Raw genomic sequence first — 24,402 nt, forward strand, 5'->3', positions numbered from 1 at the left:
TGCGCTTTCAGAATAGGACATGTTTAGCATGACTAGAAACGGTTAAAGGTTTTCATTTTACTGATTAATTGATTAATAGTTTCAGCCCTTGGATTAGCCAAGAGCACCGTAGTTTGGGACTAATAAACTTAATCCTCCAAAATAACATACAGAATTAAACCTGGCATCTAAGGCTGAAACGATTAATTGGAAAACTCTTGATTAATCGATAATTTAAATAATTGTCAACTGATTTAGTAATTGATTTATCGCTAACTGGACCATACAGGCACTGTGAACCCAAACTGTACTATGTATACACATTTTTGCCTTTACTTAATCTCATGCTAAGCTATGCAGACTCTCTGTCTGCACAGATGAAATTTACTTCAGTATGATGACTGAAATGGCAGTAGACTTGACCCTGTGTTCTCGAAAATTCAAATAACAATTAGGAGTTGTTTGACATATAAAGTATTGTAAAAGTAAAAATAATTAAATTCCAGCCCAAGATGGTCAGACGATTATAACTTTTCAAAAGTTGAGGTTTGAAACTCTTACTAAACTCTTACTAAAAGGAAATGTTAAAAGCGTTCCACTCCAACATTTCCTAGGAAATGTTAGTGGAACTGTAAATATCCTAGGATATATACAGTTTATATCCTAAAGAGAAAAAAATCATTAGATTGACACTTTATCTTAATATCCTGAGAACAGCAGTTCAAAATAGTTATATTTATGATAAAACTGATGTGTTGACATTAAGAATCACATAAAATACAGAATTATTGGTCGCCATAAAAGTAGTTAAACTTTCTTGCCAAGATTGCATTTAAATCTGTGCATCTGTACATGTATATTTCCTTTTTATATTATTGCTTATGCATGATTCAACACATACAGAATAAATCTCCATGTTTTCTGTAATCCCATCTCAGCATCACAATAGCAATAAAACACATTCTGCGGTAGAGTGGGATGGCACAAAGGAAAATGTCAGAAGAGTCATGAGCCCAACTCAAATAAAAAACACTGACAGAAATTGGGTTTCATTGACTGCAACTAATGACAATTTTAGTAGTCGATTAATCAATTATTGTGACGAATAATCAAATAATGTAGTCAAAAATGGACAAATTTTACAGATATTTTTCATCTAACCACTTAATACTTTTTGTCCAATATTAGAAATACTTAAAAATATGAAAGTAAAGAATTCACTTCCTTTTTTACAATTGGAAAATAAATATTTATTGCCTAAAATGCAGTAACATAGCATTCCTTTAGTGTATTTGAACCAGGTGAAGTTAAAACTTCAGGAGTTTTGGCTAAAATGTATTTTTCATCTTAAATGCAAAATAAATAAATATATACTGCAGTAAAGGTGTAATTACCCCTCTGAATATGTTGTTCTTTGAGCAAATTTATACTTTAATGATTAATCAATTACTAAATTAGTTGACTATTATTTCATTAATTGATTCATCATGATTAATTTGATTAATCATTTCATTCCTGGTTTCATTTATTTTTTTATTTATTCAAATAAAGGTCAGGAAAGTGTATTTTAAAATCAGATATGTTATCAGAACTCCTGTCATCCGAACTGCAGGAGAATTAATTAATTAATTAATTAATTAATTAATTAATTAATTTATTTATTTATTTATTTTGCAATAAAATCAAAAAGTGTGCGGTAAAGGATTTTTGGCAGAGGGAGTCATCGTCTTTAATGCTATTCAGCAATAATGCTGCTGGACTTAAAAATGAAGGCAGACGTTTGTTGCAGGTGATAAACCAGAGCATTAACATCACTGTAAACCTTTATTTCAGAATGATTTAACTGAAACCCATGTATTATTTGTTGAACTCACTATGGATCCAACCCTGTCAATGGCTGCCATCTTTGACAATGATGTTTTGTGGCTTTCCTTCCTCCTCAAAGATGTTAACAACTGTCTGCTGGACATCTGTGAAATCACCATTCATGATTATCTGTGACTTTTTACATTTTTCATATGCAGTCTTAAAATTATGCTTAGAAATAAGGATTTTCTTTTGCTCTAGCCCTTAGTTATTAGAACATTATCAGACGTTATGCAGATGACACACAACTCTACATTACAATTTCATCAGGTGATGATTAACCCTTTCAATCACTGATGGATGGAACATAATCAATACATCCCATAACTTTTTTCACCTTAACAGAAACAAAACTGTAGTTATGATCTTCTTATCTAAAGAGGAATGATTCAGTCAACACACAACTTCAGTTACTACGTACAGGTAGAAACTAGAGATCAGGTCTGAAAGCTGGGTGTTGTGATGTAGACCTGAACCTTCAGAGACACATAAAGACGGTTACAAAGTCAGGCTTTCATCACCTGAACAAATGTTCAAACAACATCTGGAACAATAAGCGTTTATCTCTAATTGCATTGATTACTGCAACAGTTCTAACTAAAAAGCTGCAGCTGACCCAGAACGCTGTTGCTCGCGTTCTTACTTAAAATCTTTTGATGTGGTTGTGGGTCCAGTTTTTGACATTTGCATCACACCAATAAGACGTTAAAAATGAAATAATCAGAATAACATTTAATCCTTGTTCTTAAACATGAAATTAAAGATTTAATTTTTGTAAAATCTGTTTTGTTCCTGAGTCAAATTTGGGAGCATTCTGCTGAAATTATCTTAATGTGGGGGTATTAATTGAAAGGCTGATTACCAAGAGAAATTATTTGGTGGAAAATTCCCTGCTTGGCGTCTTGAGACCTCCGTATTAACATCATCAAAGGCAGCTTTCCGTTTTATGTCCTAAATCCCCCGAGTGTTTATGCTAAATAGTTATTGTTACTCCAAAGAAACACTAGCTTCCAGTCAACCTACAAACTACATCATTATGCCAGAATGCCTGAGCTAGAACCACAAATAGTAAAGAGAGCTAACAATGCTTTCTGTTATGTAATTAAACATCCATATTTGCACATGTAGGATGTAACTTTAATCCTCGGTGTTTCTGACTGGCAGATCTGCAGTCGGTTATTGTTAGAAAGCCTGAAATATCCCCAGAGTTCATGTCTGCTGCTTTGTTTCTTATTCCTGTCATCTGGCCTGAAGGGAGCCAAGCGGCTTTCCACTCCTGCCCTCATTGGACCTTATCTCGTCCCCTTGCAAGGAAGATAAGGGAAGGGAGCCATTTGCCTAGTTAATATACTAACACACACACACACACACACACACACACATACACTTTGAGTGACAGAGGAAGCTGAGAGAGTCTCCCTCTTTGCTCTCACATTGGAGTATTATCAAACTGAGGCGCTATCTAATCACAGATTAGCCGCTGACTCTGACATGTCTATTGTTCAGCTTTTTTCTCACCACTCGTATCACCACCTTGTTCGCCTGTCACTCATTCTGGTGCCTTTTTTGTTTTCTTTTACTTTCCCTCATTTTTTTCTCTTTTGTGAGTGTGAGCTGCATGTTAGAGAGAAGATTTTGTATCAAATCAGTCATTTTTGCCCACCTGAGCTGTGAAGATTTAGGCATGAGGGTCTTTTCCAATAGTGTCCTTAAAGTATTATTCTCAGATACATGAATTTAAGACTTTTTAAGGCCTCAAATGTCTTAAATTGAGCTGCAACTAACAATTATTTTAGTTATTAGTTATTATTTGGATTATGCTGATGATTAATCGATTAATCATTGTGCAGATTTGTAAATTAACCATTTGAACTTATTTTATATATTATTAAAAATACATGGAAAAGCCAATAAACAATTAAATTCCTTTTTAAAATAAGAAAATGTACATTTTATTGCCTAAAATGCAGTAACACAGCATTCTTTTAGTTCACGCTTTGCCATTTGTAGCGAAGGAAACATCTGCAACTAAAAAAATATGATTGTTTCAATTACAGATTCTTCACAATTAATCAGATTAATCGCTTCAGCCTAGTGTTAAATTCATAAAACAAAATGCAAATTGGCTCTAAATACATTGCTGTATTCTGGGATTCAAGACAATTGAGGCTGCTGCTAACTAGCAGCTAATATGCACTTGCTAGCTAGCTAGCTAACCAAACAGCGACAGGCAAAACTCATCTCCATTGGGGGTAAAACCTGACAAATGTTGACGTTTTTCAACTTTACTGTCACATTGCACACGTGCCTCTACGTGTTTGAGCGCGAAACTTCTCATGCATGAAGATCATCGGTTGCTTTGCTAGATTTCTATTTTAATAGGAAATGAATGGAGAGAGAGTGATGTCACTTCCCGCATGTTGATCTCAAATTTATCGCCAGTTGGCCGTATGACGTTCATTTTTGCCAACCCAAATCAAGCTAGGTGCTTTCTGTGGAAAAAAAGCAGAGTTAAAGCTTTTCAGCATCCACAAAGCTGCTGAAAAGACACAAATAGACTTCATAAATGTCATAATTTTAGTTATTATTTATTATAACACAGCAGGATTACCCCATGTGGTTTTTTTCTGTCTTAAATTTAATTCAAGGTGGCATTAAAAAGTCTTGAATTGGATTTGCTGAAACATGTTTCCAGAGCAGCCCCCTGCATGGCCTCCTAGCAGCCTCTGCCTGGCTGTAAGACTATTTTAAACCAATGTCATTAACAAACTAAGTCCCAGGGTGCAGACGAGCTTGTTGCAGAACAATATTTCAGGCCTGGCCTGTAGGCCTTTGCACCCATTTTCTAAACAGTTCCAGCGAATGCTCTGATTAAAAAGCTATTGACCCGGCGCATACTGCGAAATACCACCTCGGCATAGTGTGCTCATTTTTTTTAATTACAGCTCAGGCGAGTCTCGAGTACCTAAATGTGCTATTAGGATGCAGCGGGCTCTTGTGCTGCTCAGTGGTGTGAAAAGAGCAAGAGTTTCCCTGGGCTAGACTGCAGGGCAGCAGCTCACTGGTCTTTCTGCATCTCTGAGTGGATCGAGGAGCAGCCAGCTCACCAGAACCATGAATGACTTTGATATGAATGAGTTTAACATGAAGGAACCATGCCAGTGAGGCACCATCAATGGATTATTCTGACGATTAATCGGAAAGATGCGAGTAAACAATTGCATTTCTTTTTTAAAGAAGAAAATAAACATCTTATTGCATTAAATGTAATAACATTTAGCATACACTTTATCATTTGTAGCAAAACGGAGCTAAAAAATTGTGAAATTGTAAAAAGTTCAGCCTTTTCTGCTTGATTTAACATCAATACAGTTTAGAGCTGATGTGTTGATTAATAATTAGAGAGTAAATATGCTTAATAGGAGATGTTACAGAATTTGAACTAAAGCAAGCTAAAACTATGCTCCATTACCTCTCTGAGTATGTTGTTGTTTCAGCAAATGGTCTTTTTCCAAGTCTGTATACTCTAGTTAGCGATTAATCGATTAGTAACGATTAATCGTTTCAGTCCTACATGCCAGGTTTAATTCGACATCTTATTTTTTGGGATTAGCTTAATTAAATTACCAACTCTAGTTCTCTGGTTAATCCAAAATGTTAATAAACCTCAAACATGAAATTTGGAGTCAGTGAAAGTGCGGTTGGTAAACACCCGAACTCTTCACCAGGCAGCTCTCCCCTCTGTGGGACTTACAGTCCAATTACATCAGCTGTCTCCCTGTCTTTGTTTCCTGCTGTCTGGATCTTTACGTCTGAGCATGAGCAGCAGCCAAACTTACTACTGATGTTTTTTTGATGATTTACTGCTTTCAAGAACCTATATGTGGATTTTGGTATTCATGTTGTTGAACTGTGAAGATCTGAAGCTTTGATGTTTTGTTTTGTTTTTTTGACACGTATCTTTGTTTACCATTCAAGCAACATTACATTTAAAATACTTTTCTTCTCTGCTGAGCTTCTCTTCTTAATGTCCAAGTTGGGTTTTTTCTGCTTTTTCAACCAAAATTACCAAACTGTCCTTTTTTCCCCACCTGTTATGTTTTTTTAACTCGGCAATTAAACGTTACCGTAGAACCTGTGGATGAATTATTACATTTTTCTCAACTCCATGAGAGATTTTAAGCCTCTCTTGGCTCTTTTTTTTGTTCACAGCACAAAATATCTCAAGTTTATCTCCAAATTATTTATAAATTCCTTTGCATTGTGCTGCCTTTCTTTTTTGCAAAGCAACAACCAACATAGAAGAAACATTGTTTGCATAATTATACAAAAACCAATAAGCCTAGTTATACAAAACCAGTAAGCCCAGTTGGTTGGAAACTGGAATGTTGGGAATAACCAACATTACACAAGCATGTGCTTTCCATGATCTATAATCTTGTTTTAAACTCAGTTAAGTTTGTCAATTGAGTTAAATTGCACTAAAAAAAAGTCATGGAAGTATTCATCTTAGTTTTAACGTTGTTTTAATTACACCCAAGAAGAGTTATAATTTATAGTTTTAGTCTGTTTGTTTTATTAAAATTTTGTTTTTTTACTTATATACACTCATTTTATGTCTCTAAATAAACCATTTTGTACTAATATCAATTTGTCTTGATAGTAAAATAATAAAAGTCCTCAAAACTGTTTACTGTTAATCTAATGTTGTATAATGTTTCATTATATTTTGGATCTGATCCCCATTTTCACTGGTTTATGTTTATAAAACAACCAAACTATGAAATTAGTTTCCTTTTATTTCCAGCTTGGAAATGAAAACAACTCTAAGTAAGCTACAGAAAATTACCTTTAACATAGTTTTAAAAAATTGACATATTTAATATTTATATGTTTAAAATTATGTTTTGTGTATTGATATAATATTATACATTATATATTCTGTGACATGTATTGTTATATAGATGTTTATTTCTGCACAAGTTTTCTTTTTTCTGTTTTGACTTATGTATCAAAAGGTTACAAATGACCAAAAATAAACAACATCTCAATAATTATAGATGTATATTGAAGAATAATATAAAAGTGTGGAAATTAAAAACAATAGTGTTCTTTTCAGACAAGCTAAAATTACCGATTCTTAAGTTGCAAAGCATTGTTTTCTTGTGTGTGTGTATGTGTTTAAATGTATGTATATGCATTCTTGTTTTGTTTTTATTTTTTTTTATTCATTTGTTCAAAATAAAGAAGGAAATCCAATCTAAATCATCAGCTACAAAACATCCCCAAAGTGACGGATGGCTTCTTTACATACCTGGAAGAAATAACCAAAATTGCAACAATATGAAATGGTGAATGAAAAAATAGAAACAAGCCGAAACACTGATAGAAAAGGGTTTGACTTTTCTGCATCAACCATAAATAGTCGAATCTTTCCTCTTTGGCTGGCGTTGGTTGACCTCCAGGAAGCAGTGGAGGTCCCACTGTCGCTGGCTTAAACAGTTGTTTGCTTTGCCAGGAGGGGGAACTTCAGGGCCTTTATGGTCTTTAGCCTTCTTGAACTGTTTGAAGGAATCGTTGACATTTTCCTTCAGATGAAAGCTGTCAGGGTTACAGCTCAGCGACGGGGCAAATCCTCCACTGGGAGGTCTAAACGCCGCTTTACTGGCTCCTTATCACACATGCACTCTCTGGGAGTTTCATCTCTGCTTTTAGTTTGTTTTTAGGAAGCACAGTGTTGTGAAATATTTATCATCATTAGCATCAGATCATTTACTATGGCCTATATTTGTCCAGCTGGTAATTCCCATAGAGGCTGCTGACGTGAATGAATGGACCTCCAGTAAATGAGGTCTGTTGGTTTCCAGTAAACTCATCGCTAAGCATAAAGCACTGATGTTTAGTAGTGTGTTTTTATTCTGCGAAAGCAAATAAATGTTTGTTTTCAGTCATAAAATTTAAATGTAGTTCAAGGTACAAAATAATTGTCAGAACTCCTATACAGTCTGAGAAAAGTGTAGAATTTGATTTAAGCATTTTCTGTTCTAAATAAGTGTAAAAACAAAAATAAAATATGGAATAGGTTGTTTTTCCAGATTTAATGTTTTGACCTGATGTCTAAATGTTTTTACCCATCCATACAGACTCAAAGTTTTGTATTAGTAGCTCAATAGTAGCTAAAACGTACTGGGAAAGAGAAACTAAAGTCTGGAAAAATCTGACATTTTGACATAAAAACATATGGAAAAGCTAAAACTTCTTAAAAGAAATGCTGTTGGGTGAAACAATTAAAATTGGTGAAGTATTGATTTAGCTGTTTAATTGATATTTACGCTAATGTACCAACAGTTTCATCCATTATTCAGATTTCTAGTAAGGAAGCACCGATCCACTTTTTTCATTTCCGGTACCGATCCGATACAGAAAAACGTTTCTTTTTTAAACACAGACATAAATGTACTGAATTACAAATTTATTTATACCAGTCAATTTAAAATAAAAAATAAACTGACAAAAATAATGGATTAGCTACCTTGGTCAAACACATAAAAACTAAACCTCAAGCCTTTAAAATGGTTAAAAAAGTGCATTTAATAATTGTAATCTGACCTTATGGTCACCGATACAGACCTTAACGTCTCATCGGTGCGCCTCTAATTCCTCCCACTTCCACTTTTCTCTCAGTAGATAGAAATGCAACATTTTTCAAACATCGAATATCGGAATATCATTTTTATTCTTACTAATCAGATTTAAAACTGCTAATCCCAGTGTTTTAGTCATAAACACTGATTTATTATGAAAATGCCTCTCAGTTTATGTCTGTTCTGACACAGATGATACGAGCTGCAGCAGCAAACCTTTAAACCTTGAAATTTTCATCTGGTTGCTCATGTTGCAGTTTCCATCTTTCCTTCTCTCCTATTTCTGCAACTTTCTCACATAGGTGGCAATTTTCTATGTAAATTCACCTTCCCAGCTCTTTCTTATTTCCGTAGCGGCGCTGTCAAAAAAGGTGACTGTCAAAGGTTTGCAGAGTCAGCAGAGATCGTGCCACAGGACACAAAGGAGAGTTTTATTAGCGGTTGATTTGCTTTGCATATCGTATATGGACGCATATTGACGGTTTGGGTTGAGAGACACTAACAAAAACATCAGATCCCATCTTTCGCTGCTGGTTTTAGATGGTTTCTTTGCAAGTCATGTGACATTTGTTCAAGGCTGGAGTCATTCATTCAGTTCAAATTTAAATTTAAAAACAGTTTATTGATCCCAAATTCAAGTTCTTCAGAGTTGTTGTAGATATTGATGGCCGTTGGCAGAAAAGATCTACAGTAGCAGTCTGCATTACAGCGCATTTGAAGAAGCCTCTGACTGAAGAGAGTCTCAGGAAGAGCTTAAGGATAGAATGGTGAATGTTTTCCTTCACTTTCCTAATTTTTATGAAGAATGAAGGTTTTTTTGTTGCAGATTAACACCTTCAATTCCCATTTATTAACAACTTTTCTGAATTTATCTAAGTTTTTATTAACTGGAACCACAAACTACTTTTGCTCAAACGCATTCAGCAAAAATAGGAAAACAATGAACCCCAAAAAGTCAGAAACTGAGGGTTGGTCTTGTGTTTCTTTATGTTTTGCATCTACAATAATTTTGATTTTTACTTTAGTTCATTATTGGCACTAAATGTTTGCGTTAAAATATTTTTTGCGGCCTCCCAAGTTCATTCAATGACTGATTTTGGGTCTTGTGGCAAAATCAGTGACTTAAGAGCTGCTCACTGAATCACAGAGATAATTCATTACAGACAAGCCTGTCGCAATATTCAATAATCGAAAGATAATTTAAAACGAGCTTAATAATTTCCATTTGTATGATTTCATTGTTTTTCTTTTTTCTCTTTATTTCTTCCAAAACCTGGATGATAAAAGTTTTCAGTTTGGTGTTTTAGTCTCAACTAATCCATTTTTTGAAGAACAGTTTTGTTTACAGATACTTCATAATTAATTTTATTTGTTGTTTTGTTTTATTTTGGATATTTCAGACGTCTTGCAGTTCCAGTGTTAAATTTCCATGAGAATTTTAAATTTGTTGTTTGAGAATCAGTTCTTGCTTTATTATACAATTATATTACTTTAAAATTGTCTCAAAACAACATCATCATCATTTATCGCAATAACTTCTGGGATAATTTATCGTCCAGGAAACTTTATCGTGACTAATTACAGCTCATGTTTGAAAATAAATTCATGAAATTTATAGTGAGTTTAATTCTACTGAAACTGTGACGCGCTGCAGCTTGAAAGGCTAATTATAAAGTAAAGAGCAGAGCGCTCCCAGCTGCTGAACTGGACCTGGAGGGCTGATGTCTGGCCTGTGTTGTGTTAAATTAAGCTAATAGATTATCTGGCACTCTGCAGTAACATTTGCTTTTTTACCCTCTAACTAAACAGAGCTGCATTCAACTTGGTCCAAATAACTTTAAACAGTCAGGCAGAGTTTTCTGCTGAGAGAGGAATTTGTTAGAGCTATTTCTGAGCGAACTGCATAAATTTGATAGATTTTAAGACGGAAGGTCTGACTTACTGGTTTTGGCCAACAGGAACTCTAAATTTAAAGCTTTTTCTCATGTAAAAGTGACTAAACCAGTTATTTTTATATCTGTGTTTTTGCATTTGACACTGTCCTACCTTCTGCAGTATTCACAATTCAAATAACTAAATTGTTATATATATATAAACTACTTTTAAAAAATTCTTTTCACATCATAACCATATCTGACTCCTTGAATTGGCCTCTTTCTATTTAAAGGGGCAGTGTTATGCATTTTCCAGACACATAGTATCATTTCATAGCACAATAAAGTAAATATGTTACCTTCAGTTGTTTTAAAAATACTGTATATCAGAAATGAGTTAAATTTGCAATTTAATGCCTTGAAATTGGGCCTCTGTCTCTTTAAGAAACTCCTACTCTTTCTGAGAAGTGTTCAGTGAAATAGTTCCTATAATAAGCTCCACCGTGCCACAAGGTGTTCGTTAATTGCTGCTGCCACTAGTCTAGAGGAGTGTTGTGTAAATTGGCTTCGCTTTGTATGAGTAAGTGCTTAGGCACCCTCGAATGACTGCAACGGGAGATTAAAGGATTTCTCAAATCCTTTAATGCATGAAAGAGTCAAAGCAACACTCCAGGTTTGTTTTAGATGTGGGTGTAAAATTATAACATCATATAAACACTCAAAAAAGTCAATTTTGCTAAATATTCCACCGCCCCTTTTAAAAAGAGTCTTTAAAAGTTTGGAATTTTAAATTTGAAGTTTGGGAAATTAACTTTTTTGCATACAATGAAAGGTGATATGCTTGTTTTTTTAATCACAATGTGCAGTTGGAGCAGAGATTCAAGCCGCTGTGAAATGCTTTTGGACTTTTACCGGCACTTCCGGGTCATTTAGACGTACAGCAGAGAGTAACCCAAGTGTTAACCCATCAGATGCTTATAGGCACCTATTATGTTTCCTTAAACAGGGTAGAATAGGTCTATAAGCTATATAAAACATGTATATTACATTTTTTGCTCAAAATTATTCTTAGATAATGAGTTTATAGTCTGCTCATTTTAGGGCGTCTTGTCACTTTAAATCCAAATGAGCTGCTGCTGGCCATGCCCCCAGCTGAACGTTTACACTCGCACATGAAAATGGCTGCAAACAGGCATGCAATGATACAACCATTCATCTTTGACAAGCAGAAGTGGAGCCTCCTGCACAACCAGCAAGAATGCAGCAAGTGATTTCTGGATGGAAAGACGGCAACGAAACACTTGTCTAAAACCAGCTGACCAAAGGTGCTGGAGCTCCACTTGGGTTGGAAGGTGACGAGCAGGGCTCACTGTTGCTAGGTAACAAGGCAAGTGGCTTAACAGTCGGGAGGTTTTTGAAATGGCTTGTTTTCCAGACACCAAAAAACATTATTATTACCAAAAAATGTTTTTAAGCTCTTGAAATAGAAACCCAAATCGAAGTACATAAATGTGCAAAATGTGGATTTTGCATAATTAAATACTTTAATTATGCAAAATCCTTAAATACCTTAAATATGAACATTTCACCTCTTGCTGAGAAATGTTTTACATCGGATAGTGAGAGTAGGAAACCCTACCTTCTGCTTAACTGTTATTCTGTAATTTGCATATCAGATTAATTAATTAACTGAAGTTAATAATTAGATATTTTCCCCCATTTCCGTTCCTTTACTGCTCCTTCATCGATTACAGATCCCGGTGTTGCTATTCCCCTCTGCCTGTCCTTGTGGGGCTTTTTTCCCTTCTTAAGCAATGAATTAAACCCAGAAAGAGGCTGAGGACAGGCTTTGACAGAGAGCAGAGTGGAGTGGAGGACAAGAGCAACCATTCACACAACAGCAGGCTTCTTAACTACTGAAAGCTGTCACCTCCTCAGAGTGCTGCGTGTGTGTTGGATAAGCCTCTCCAGTGCAGCTGCAGCCTCCAGAACGACCTCCTTCAGCTGACGCTAAGTCTTCCCCGCCTGTTTTCTTCATCCTCAGTCGCTTTGCATGGACTGAGTTTACAATCCTGAAGCCTTTACATGCAGCTACAAGAAAACAAGAAGTGATTTGTTCGCTGTTTACTGTAAATTTGTTAAGTGTCTGAGTCGAGATGTGAATTTTATAAAACTGTAATCAGCGTAAAAACTATTTGGAAAACTATTGAGCGCTTTTCAAATATACAAAAAGGCAAAACATTTTGATTTAATTATTTTTATCACAACCAAGGAAAGCTAAGATTTATTCAAGATATTTTAAAAATAAAACTGACTAAAAAACAGAAATACTGAGCAAGATTAACTTTATATTGGAAGAAAAATAAAAAATAAAGTTTATTTTAGAAATAGCTACGTAACTGAATGATTGGTTCATTTTAAATGGCTTTACAAATAAAAAGTTTTCTTTATTCTGATTTATTAATGTTTTCACAATCAAGGAAAGCTAAATAGATGCATTCAAAACAGGATATTTTAAACTAAACTAACTGAAAAACACAAATACTGAGCAAGATCTGCATTATATAGTGAGAAAAATACAAGAAAAGAATTAATTTCAGCAATAGTTACATAACTATCTCAATGGGATTTTACTGGTAAGATAGAGAAAAAAATCTAAATTGGTTAATTTCAAATAGCTTCACAAATATAAGAGTGTTTTTCTCAAAATTAAAGAAAACTGCTGAACTTATTTTTACTTTCGGTGCCTCAGGTCCGAACTGAACTTGCAAAGAAATCTTTTTCTTTCTCTACTCCTTTTTCTTGGAACGAGTTGCAGAAACACATAAATCTAAAGTTTCTGTTCTTACTGATTTTGAGATGGAATCATCTGGCTCTAAATGCTTTAAATGGCAAATCTTTTAACCAATTTATTTGTTTTTGGCCTGGATTCTCTTGCAAAATAGATTTTTGATCTCTGGGATTTTCCTGGTGAAAAAAAAAGTCAGAAAAACATTCTAGAATACTACATTAACAGTTAAAAAAGAAAAAATCATTGATTAAAATCTAAGCACGAATGGTAGATAAGATTTTAAATTTTGTGTCTGAGAACGGGAAGACAGCTCATTAAATAAGACATAAAATAAAAAATAACCGGCCCGAGTTTAATAATTGAACAAATAGAAGTGGAAACTGAAGCACAACAGACAGAATAAGAAAAAGGAGAGTTGACACAGTAAATCTTGAGTAATAGGTGAACATCAGAGGAAAGATGAGGAAGGAGATGACAGAGGCCGGAGGGCCCCCACTTCATCCCAGCGACCGATGCTGCTGTAATCTGGGCCACATGTCCCACTGGGCCTGCTGGTCACACAACGTCCAGGCAGAGTGATTCATCTTAGTTAGGAAGCTGTCCGCTCCACTCTCTGTGGACTGCAACACGTAATCATACCAACACAGAACCTGATGAACACGCAAACCTTACAGGTTTCTGATGCCTCCTCACTGAATTACATCCCAGCCGCTCGCTGTACGTAACCCTAACCCAGATCTGAGATTTATTTATCACTGCAAAGCTTGTTCTTCGATTTAAAGAAGAAAACGGGGAGGTCAGCGATGTCGAGTGGAAGGTTATGGCTCTAATAAATAAAAGAGAAATATTTCTTAATCTACTCGTATACGATCTATTGATTCAACTGTTGGCTTTATATTTTTCACAAAAACTGACATTTTCAGGGACCTTTTACAATCTTAGCCATGAAAATATGGCTGCAACTAACAATAACTTTAGCAATCAATTATTCTGACAATTAATCAGATAAAATAAACTTGACACATTCTACATATTGTCATTTAGCCACCTGAACCTTCTTACACAATACATTAAAAGATTAAAACAAATAATTACATTTTTTTATTAAATAAGAAAATAAACATTTTAGTGATTAAATTGCAGTTGCATAGCATTCCTGTACTGAATTTGAACTGGGAAAAAACTGAAACAATGACACTCGAGGAGTTTTTTTCAAACATATTAACATGCAAAGGTGTTAATAAAATTCTGATCTTAATTTTGCATTTTAGTTTTATAAGATTATATCAACATATGATACAGCTCTGACTATGTTTTCTTGTCTGTATCCATGAATTAATTGATTACTAAATGAGCTGACAATAATTTGAATAATTGATTCAGCACAATTAATCTGATTAATCATCTCAGCCCTACATAAAATATCATTAAGGTTCAGGCATTAAAGCGAATTCAAGTCCCTCACAGGATATTATTAGCATGCAGAGTTTGGTTGCACTGTTTGAAATTTCCCACCAAAAATCGCATCGAAACAAATCTGATGCAATTGCAATGTCCCGAATACTTGTTTTGCCATGACGGTTGGGATTTTCTGTTGTGCATGTTCTGGTTTAGATTTTTGCATTTATGATATTTTTGATCCTAAAGCAGCTTTCACACTTTTCCTATCTTGCCATGTACGCTGATGTACTGAAAAACACATGGTACATGGTTCTAAACATGTGCCTACGTTCTGAATAGTGCATGTGTGCTAGGATCAAGAGTGTGTAATTCACAGTGTTCTGCTTCGTCAGGACAAGGTAACTTATATTTAAGAATCAACTTACCGCCTGGGAGCAAAATTCAATGATGTTGGTCAGACAGTCATTGGCCAAAAGAAATAAAGTATTCAGTGAGTTTTATTTTTAGTTTCAAGCATCCAGCATGCCGATGTGAGTGAAGCATCTCTATTGCGTAACCCAAGATTAACTCATGGCATTGAATCATGTGGAATCATGTGAAAATGGATCTCTTATCATATGACCTTGTTACACCAGCAGTAAAAGCAAATATATACTGTGTGATTGCCTTTAGTCAGTTTTTGATATGGATAGCTTAGGAATTCGGACGATTAATCGAATCAGTTGTGATTAATCAATTACTAATACAATCGTCAGCTAATTTGGTAATCAATTAATTAACTGGAGACACAAATAAAAGACCATTTGCTGAAAGAACAACATATTCAGAGGAGGAATTAAGCCACAACTGTATAAAAAATTATATATTTTGCTTTTTTTTACCTTCACCTGGTTCAAATTCTGTTAATAAAAATCTCATACTAAGCACCTTTTGCTATCAAATTATTAATCAGTTAAGTGAAAATGTATTGATGTTTAGTGATCCTTTCACATATAAAAGTATTTTTGCATCCTTTGCTATAAATGATCATTCGTCCACCAAAGGAATGCTGCTATTCCATTGTAGTTAACATTTTTTTATATAAAAAGAGAATTGAATTGTCTGTTTGCATATTTAAATGTATTTCTAATATTGTAGAAAAAAGACTTAAGTGATTAAATGAAAAATATAATGAAAAATGTTCAATTAATAGATAGAATACTTGATTTGTCAGACGCTGCGGTGATGAATAGATGCATGATTTTAATACCATCCAAGCAAAACAATATTTCTTCTGTCCCTGCAGCAGAATGTCTTACATTTGTAAACTGAATACCGTTACATATTAATATTGTTCTGACATCCATTTTACAGTTAATGTCTAATGTTCCTAATTTAAAATAGATGTTAAAAGGAGTGATGCAATGCCGTGTAAAACTTGCTTTTGGGCCAGCTCTTTGAAATATGTTGCCTCCAGCAAATTCTCCCTTTTAAGATCTGATGTCTCTTCTTTCTTTTTTTACTGTTTTCCAAATCACTGCATTCTGCTTTCAGTTTGTACGCTTTCCCCGTCTCTCTCTTTTTCCTGCTCGTAAACGTTTGTCGTGCATCTGAAGCAGCCAGCTGATGTCTTCGGGGACTGAATTGTCACATACTGTTAACTAATTTATCTATTAACCAGGATTAACTCTGAGAAACAAACACACTGTAGTGCAGCAGTAAATCTTCTTGATGGATATTTTGTCACAGGCGCTCAGGTGTGAAATGTGATTATCAACATTAGCCTTTCCTAACGGCATCAGCCGCGGGTTTTTGAGCGTGTTCCTCAGGTTCTGTATGATTCACTCACTTATTAAAGCTTGTTGTCAGCTTGCTTGATGGCCTCGGACTCGGGCTGTGTGTAATTCATTCGTCTGTGCGTCGCTGGGATTTTCCTTTCCCTCTGTGTGCTTCCAGCATTATTAAAGACATTAATCTCTGGCATCTGATGTCTTGTTACGACACGGCGCGGCTCCCATTTTGTGCAACATAAAACAGAAATGTATTCGCACATCATCCTGAACTTAATCTGCCTTGGAAGTCCGGAGATTAAGGAGGAAAATTGGATTTAGGCTCCATGTTCAATATTTTCATTTATTGTTTGGCGTTTGTTGATCTGATTGCAGCATCCTTTGGGCTCGGTCGTTCTGCTGTGGATGTGATGACGTGTTTGCAAATGTATTTAATGAGAGCCGGTGGGCTTTTTTTCTGGTAAACACACTCGAGAAGATGCACTCTGACTATCCTTGAAGTCTAGCAGGCGTGCTTAATGCAATTTCTTTAAAGAAAGAAAAGTTTAACAGCTTTTTTTTATCTGAGAGTTTTAAATTCTTCAATCTGTTGACTGCTTTCATGTTTCCTTGCTTGCAGGTATATTGTAGCAGTTATTGGCATTCTCCCTTCAGATTATGCTGTATGTATTTCAGAGTATCACTCTGGGTGGCTGAAAGTTTTATCCATCTAATAAACCCAGCTTTGTTTTTTTTATTTTCTGTCTCTGCCGCAGAGCACCGTCTGCTCTCTAGTGCTTTAGCAGATGGTAGTTCCTGACAGCGTTGCTCTGAAATTAACCCTTTGGTTCACATCATTCTGTTGGTGACGGCAAAACTCAAATTCAAATGTTTGGTTCTGACATAAAACCTGCTAGTGGTGTCATAGCACATGTTGTTGTTACAAATTACGGTACAGGTGTCACTTTTTGGGTTGAGTCTGTCTCTGTATACAATGTTTTTAGGTAATGTAAGACAGAAAAGCACTCCACACCAAAGTAATGCTAGAATAATGAATAATGCCATTTATAAATTTAAAGAAACTGCTTTGATTTCCATCAATAAAGAACAGGGAATATAGCTGTACCCATTTGGCAAGCCAAGTGAACAGATAATATCTTGAGTATGGAAAGCCATTTGGGTATTTATTGTATGTTCTTGAAATTTGATTAAAGTGTTTAGCCCACTTTAATCAAACTCTAGTTCGTTTGTCTATAAAGTCCATGTGAATGCTAATCAAACCAGAAAAGTGAACTCTGGTCCGTCTATAATCCTCGGTCTTGGTTAAAGTGAGTTTTGGTGCGGTTTGAATGCGTATGTGAACGCCAAGCAGATCAGAGACTGCTCCAACAGCAGGAAGTGGACTATAGTGCAGGGCATTCTGGGTAAATATAACCAAAGAAAACATTCAAGTCCAGCGCTAACAGGAGAAATTACTTGTGGTTTTTTGCCAAAGACAAAAGAGAAATCCTACAACCACTAGAATTTGATGCTGATTCTTTTTTTTGTTGTTTTGTTGAAGGAAGTGGAGCTCAGTGTTTTCTACAGAGGTTTTCATGTTGTTTCCTTCAGTGGTTTGTGGCGCAGCGCCTCCTAAGGAAACACTAAAGAAATCCCTCTACATTCGACTCCCGGTATTCACTGGGTCTAGGGATCACAACTGCTGATAAATACTGATCTGTAACTAAGGTGTAAAATTAGCCTACAGGTTGTCAGTTTTGTGTTTCCTGCCTCAGGATGTTATCCATTTTAATTATGCAGATCCCAAAGAGTTCCCTCAATAAGGTTTTCCACCTAGTTTAAGTCAGGTTAATGATTAAAAGAAAAGCTACTAAAGCCTAGAACCAAAAGAGTGGACATTTCTTCACACAAAATGACCGACTAGAGTGTGTTTTACTCAGAAATGAAAAAATGAATTGGATGTTTCAGAGTGCAGTTAGCTGAAAACGTTTTTAGTGAATTTTGCACAGAAATAGTGTTGTGCAGTTGGGTAATGTTTCACCAGAGTGGCAGTTTTTCATACTCCACTGAGAGGAAAAAACATTTAACGTGCCTCTCAGTCTCTGAGTCCAGAATATAGAAAAAATTACTTTCATCATATCTTGTTCTAGATATCTGGAGAGCATTTAGAATTTTTTATATGCAGAGAAAGTTCACAAAGCAAAGCCTGAAGCCATCCAAAATAAGTAACAAAAGACAAAAACTCTAATCTGTTCATCTTCATAAATATATTAGTACTGAGACGATTAATTGGATAATCTTGAATAATTGATAATTGAATTAATGGCCATTTTTGGCAATGACAGTTTTATTTTCTCATGCTAAGTTAGTATAAGCAAAAAGCTTAAGAGTTTAATTGAAATTTTTTACAACTGCCATTTTTTAAAAATCCGATGAATCAATTAATTGATTAATCGTCTAAATAATAAATTCTTATAACAATTGTTAGTTGCGGTACTTGAATACATATAATATTTATGATTATTGCAAGGATTTTTTTTGGCTGCTTTCTGTTCAGAAAACAGCCAAAAATCTCGGCTGAATGTTTTTCTACAGCCCATTTCCATCATGTTGCTTCAACCACTTTAGGCATTTTTGGTGCTTTTAGTCTGTGATTATTGTCAGGGTTGTTTCATTTTCTCATTAACCACAAGCCTGTTCGCTTTAAAACTGCATTTGTTCAAAGACGTGTTTGAACCAAAAATGTAAATGTACGTCTTTGCTTGTGGATTCTGTACATTGCAGTTATGTGCAGAGTATTTTTTTCCTGCCATCCGGTTTCAAAGAAACGCTGTAAACTTGCCTCATTGTTTTGACGTGCAGCCCCTCTAGAGCTTTTTTTTTTTTTTAAAAAGCAGAAAACGTGTCCTCCAATCTGCCCCCGTCTTTCAGACTTTGCTGAGTGGTTCGTCCCTGGGGTGGATAGCTGCCAGTTTAGTCTCTGCTACTTCACACCTCTGAGTGTATTTGTGTGAAAGACGGAGAACAGAGAGACACAGGTCACAGAGCTTCATGTTTGTTTTTTCTCTCCTTCCAATCTGAAAAATTCAATCTCAAAGCTGGGATCAGATAGTTTCTTTTGCAGGCTGGAGTTATAAATAAGTAGCTTGGCTGATTTAAAATTGATTTAAAAAGTCAAAAGCAGGAGTTAATAAAAAAAAGTGTCATTTTACCTCATGGCAGTGGTCAGCTACAGCAGCTCAAATAAAGCTGCTGAATTGCCAGCAGCTGTGTCAAACTGTCGGCTGCATGTTAGGGCAGAACTCACAATATCTTGACATTTTTACTGGACCTGTGCCTGGAGCTAAATATAAAACGTCTCTCTAAGAAAGAGACACCGAGACCCCTCACCTAACACTGCTCCGAAGTCTGCAGAGCAGGTTCTTCTCCGACAGAGAAGTCTGGCTTGATTGCAGCTGACAGTACAGAGGCCTCATCTCTTATCGCTGCCCCTGGAAAAAAGCCTTAAGATAACACTACAATCACACTGAAAACGTTTGGAAAATCAAGGCCATACATTTAGAGGTTGAAAAAACACATGAATAAATAATATATATAAACGATTAATCGGATTAATTGTGATTAATCAAATGCAGCAGTCTCCACACTTTTCCACACCCTGGAAAAAAAGCCTGAAGATAAGACTATAATCTCACCAAAAATGTTTGGAAAATCAAGTGCATACATTGAGAGGTTAAAATAATATATATAAATGATTAATTGGATAAATTGTGATTAATCGATTGCAGCACAGATTTACAGAGGCCTCAACACTTATAGTTTCCTCTGGACAAAAATCCTTAAAATAACACACAATCTCACTGAAAATGTAGAGAAAAATCAAGAGTATACATTTAGAGGTGGAATAAACACAAAGAAATTATATACATAATCGATTAATCACGTAAATCGTGATTAATCGATTATGAAAATAATCAACTATTTTAGTAATCAATTTATTGTTAACTGGATTATACTGAAAAAACCCTTTTTCTGAATGTACAACATATTCAGAGCTGTATTTAAGTTAAAATTACACAAATATATACATATTTTGCTTTTAAGATTAAAAAAAACTTTCTTTGACTGTAGATATTTTCTACCCAGAACTCCTCAAGTGGCAGTTTTAGCTTCACTCGGTTCAAATTCCTTAGAAATAATCTCCTAAGCACCTTTTGCTATCCAGTTGTTAATCAATCTAAATAATAATCGACATATTAGCCCTACACTGTATTGATAAGTCAGTCAGAAAAAAAAAGGTTTTGTATCAGATTTAGATTTGGAGACTGATTTGGTCATGAAAATTAGGAATCCCAATAATTTATTTTTCCCCATTAAGTAAATGTACTGAAAATAAAAGTAAAATTTCTCTGCTACCAATAAATGTGACGGGTGCTGTATTGTATGGATTTTATGTTTTAAAAAGAGAGAAACAGAGTTTTATTCTTCAATGTATTATGAATTTACAGAATTGTGAACGTCTAAGTACATTATAAGGAAGGCATCGTTTAAAACTAGATCAGAATCGATGTATAGTGCAGAAAAGAGTCTAGTTGATTATAAACATCTTTTCATTTGTTTAATATTCATGAAGTTATTTAAAGCAGCGCAGCGTCCCTGCAGTCGGCTCTGAATCGGAGCCGAAGGTTACTCCGCATGAAAATTTTACTTTATAGCTTCAAAACTGTGCAGAGTGATATCAGTGCAGAAAAAATTGCAACATGGGATGTCTCATTCAAAAAGAAACTACAAAAAGATAAAGAAATAACAGAAAGGAGTCAAAATCCTTCAGGTGAGATTTAAAGTAAAAGAAGGTGCTGAAATTCTTATTTGTAGTTTTTCTTTTACCTAAAAGAATATATTGTAGTTTAGAGAAACTTGGATGTTCTCTGTTTTACATTTTCAAAAATTTATAATTTTACAGTTGAAGCTGGGATATTTTCTGACAAGTCAGAAATTTGTAAGAAGAAATCTTCAGAATTTTGACACAAAAGTCCTCTAAGTTTTAACTTTTGACTTTTCAACAAAATATCCACATTTTTTTCTTGTAAAAAAGGGAAAGTTGAACTCAAAATTTCTGAGATTTTAGCAGAACTTTTCTCCTCCTTGGACATTTTTTTCTTTTATCAACAACCTTTAGCCTCAGGGTGTTTTCACACCTGGTAGTCCGGTAAACTCGGTTCAATTTGATACCAAAAATGCAACATTTGCTACATTGTTACCTGGTTCACTTTCACACTGCACTGTCAAAGAACCAAACCTTTTGAAAAACTTGTTCCCCTCCTTGCCTGTGGGGGCGCTGCATCAAGAACTACTGAAGGAAACAACATGAAAACCTTTTAAGAAGATACTGAGCTCAACGTCCTTCATAAAATGAAAACAACATTGGAGTAACATTTGTAGGATTTCTCTCTGTTCACCGGTAAAAACCTCAAGCCATTTTGTTCCGTTAGGGCTAGCCTAGCATGTTTGTTTGGTTGTATTTACCCAGAATGCCCTGAGGTGTAGTCCACTTCCTGCTTTTGGAGTGGTCTCCAGTCCACTTGGTGTTCACACAAGCCACGCCAGCATTTACTTAAACTGGTTTTCAGGCGGACCAGAGTTTGCATTTTTGGTTTGATTAGCATTCACACCTCCACAAACGAACTGGACTTTCTAGGCAAACACACTAGAGTTTATCTTGATTTTTCTCAACAAAACACAAAAGTTATTTCTCTGGCTAGCAAGATAGAGCTTCCCTTCACTAAACTCCTGTACCCGTGGAGTCTCTTTTCTCTTTACTGTTTGTATTTAGTTATTTTTAAAGCTGTGCTGGAGAAAATACAAATTTGTCTCCTGCTGCAACCCTTAGATAATCAAATGCTTTTGTTTTTTCTCAGGTGTTCCGCAGGAAGGCGGTGGAGCTGGGTGAAAAGCTGCTGCCAGCCTTCAAAACGCCCACAGGCATCCCCTGGGCTCTGCTCAACCTCAAGAGGTAAAACACTCACACAGCCCCGGCGGTCCACTCCGGCGGCGCTCCGTTTTGATGGTCTGCTGCTTTAAAGCGCCGTGTGGTCTGCGGCTCGCCGCTCTCACTCACCGAGATGTTTTGGTTTAACGTGACGGCGCCGCCCCGCCACACACGCGTTGTTGTTTTCCCCGAGCGCTCTCTGAAGGTTACAAACCTGAAGGAGGTTTTATTAATACGCCATGAAATGCTGACACACAGTTTCCCCCGGTTTCACACACCACAAATAAAGATGGAGAATCTTTTTGTTGGTCGTCTTCCATCACTTAGATGTTTCCATCTGACTGGTGTCACCATGTTTTTCTGAGCTTAAATAATAGATTAAACGTAAGAAGTCTTCCCTCAATCTCTACAAACTGTTTATTAAACATGAATTTGCTTATAAAGCAGCAGGAAATGTAATACACTTCAAAAACACAAACTAGTTTATAGTGAAAATATCTTAGTTTTGTCTTATTTTAAGTGCACTAACTTACAAGTAACTTTTCAGCAAGAAATGAGTTTGTTTTAAGTAAATAATACCTTAATGCTGATGAAAAAGTTCTAGTTCCAATAGCAGATTATTTAATTTAGGACAAGAGATTTTTCCCATGTTTTAGTGAAATAATCTGCCAATGAAAATAGCACTTTTTCACGAATATTAAGGTACTATTGACTTGAAATCAATAATTGTTTTCTGGCATCTTATTGCTTCATGGAGAAAATATGAAACTGAACTGTTTCTGATAATTGTGGAAAATCCCGTCATTTTTTAACAGAAGTACCTTTACATAGGCATTTGTTAAATTAAAGCGTCTTTGATGCAACATCTAAAACAAAACTTTAATTAAATTACTAGTTTTAGGATTCAAAAATGATCTGTATCAGTATATTTCTAAGTGGCCACCAGGGGGCGTTGGAGAGATGAGGAAAAAGTGTGCACAAAAAAAGTAATTCCACAATTTTTTTATCCTAAAATTTTAATAATTTTTTTCTGCTTTTCAGTCATTAAAAAATACAATTTTAATTAAAATAATTTATTTATATGTTACTTCTGATGCTCATTTTCTGCCAGTCAAATTCATTTAGCTACGTTGCTCCTGAAGCTAGCTTAGCAAGCAAGAAATGGAAAAGTTTCCGACAAGAAAAAGAAGAATTTTCTGCCATCTAAAATAAGACAATATGAGGCAGCATTTATGCTAAATTAATGCAATAATTATTGAATAGTGAATAAAAAACATTCTAAAAGTTGATTGTCTGTGGGGTTAGAAACTCCTGATTTAAAGCATGTTAATATTCTATATAAAAGATAAATTTGCTTGAGTCTCTGAATAATTTTACAACAGTGAGCAGGAGTAACAAATTAAAATCTAATTTTCATGACTTTGTTTTAAACAAACTAAATTCTCATGTTGGACTGAAGTCATCCTTCATCCTGCTGACTCGACTCCTCCGGTCTTCTCCTTTTCTGTCGAGAAAGACGCAACGCTCTGCTGTTTGTTGGCTTTTAATTAAAAGGCAGGTTGTCATGACGATAAATGTGCTGTAATAAATTAATTTCCATTGTGCCTGAACGGGTGAATGGACCCCAAAGTCCCCCACGTCCTCCTTCCTGGAGAGAGGAACGCCCTGGGGGGAGAGACGTGTGTTTCTGCAGGTGTGTGTGTGTTTCTTTCTGAAGGTGTGTGTGTGTGTGTGTGGGTGTTTCTGCAGGTGTGTTTCTTTCTGAAGGTGTGTGTGTGTGTGTGTGAGAAGGTGTGTGTGTCTTTCTGAAGGTGAGTGTGTTTCTTTCTGAAGGTATGTGTGTGTTTCTTTCTGAAGGGGTGTGTGTGTGTGTGTGTGTGTGTGTGTGAAGGTGTGAGTGTGTTTCTGCAGGTGTGTGTGTTTTAATGTTCATGGGATTCAGCTCAGATCTGTGATTCCCCCCCATGAGGTTGAGGCAGATTGTTGTAGATGATGACTTTACCTGCATGACTTGAGCTGTGATATTTTGCACACACACACGCGCACCCCACACACACACACACACTCCCATGCAGCAGTCACAGTAACATCAGAGTTTGGTAGTAACTAG

At 35.5% G+C, this 24,402-nt stretch overlaps 1 protein-coding gene across 1 annotated transcript in view; it reads left to right on the forward strand.

Moving 5' to 3' along the window:
• man1a1 (mannosidase, alpha, class 1A, member 1) overlaps positions 1-24,402 on the forward strand; it is a 119,206-nt gene that overhangs the window by 68,141 nt on the left and 26,663 nt on the right. The window contains exon 5 of the mRNA XM_032585440.1: positions 22,222-22,316. Within this exon, the coding sequence (XP_032441331.1) occupies positions 22,222-22,316 (95 nt within the window). The remainder of the gene's footprint in view (positions 1-22,221; positions 22,317-24,402) is intronic.

Source organism: Xiphophorus hellerii, chromosome 15 (genome assembly GCF_003331165.1).
Source record: "Xiphophorus hellerii strain 12219 chromosome 15, Xiphophorus_hellerii-4.1, whole genome shotgun sequence".
In the NCBI taxonomy this organism is placed as follows: Eukaryota; Metazoa; Chordata; class Actinopteri; order Cyprinodontiformes; family Poeciliidae; genus Xiphophorus; species Xiphophorus hellerii.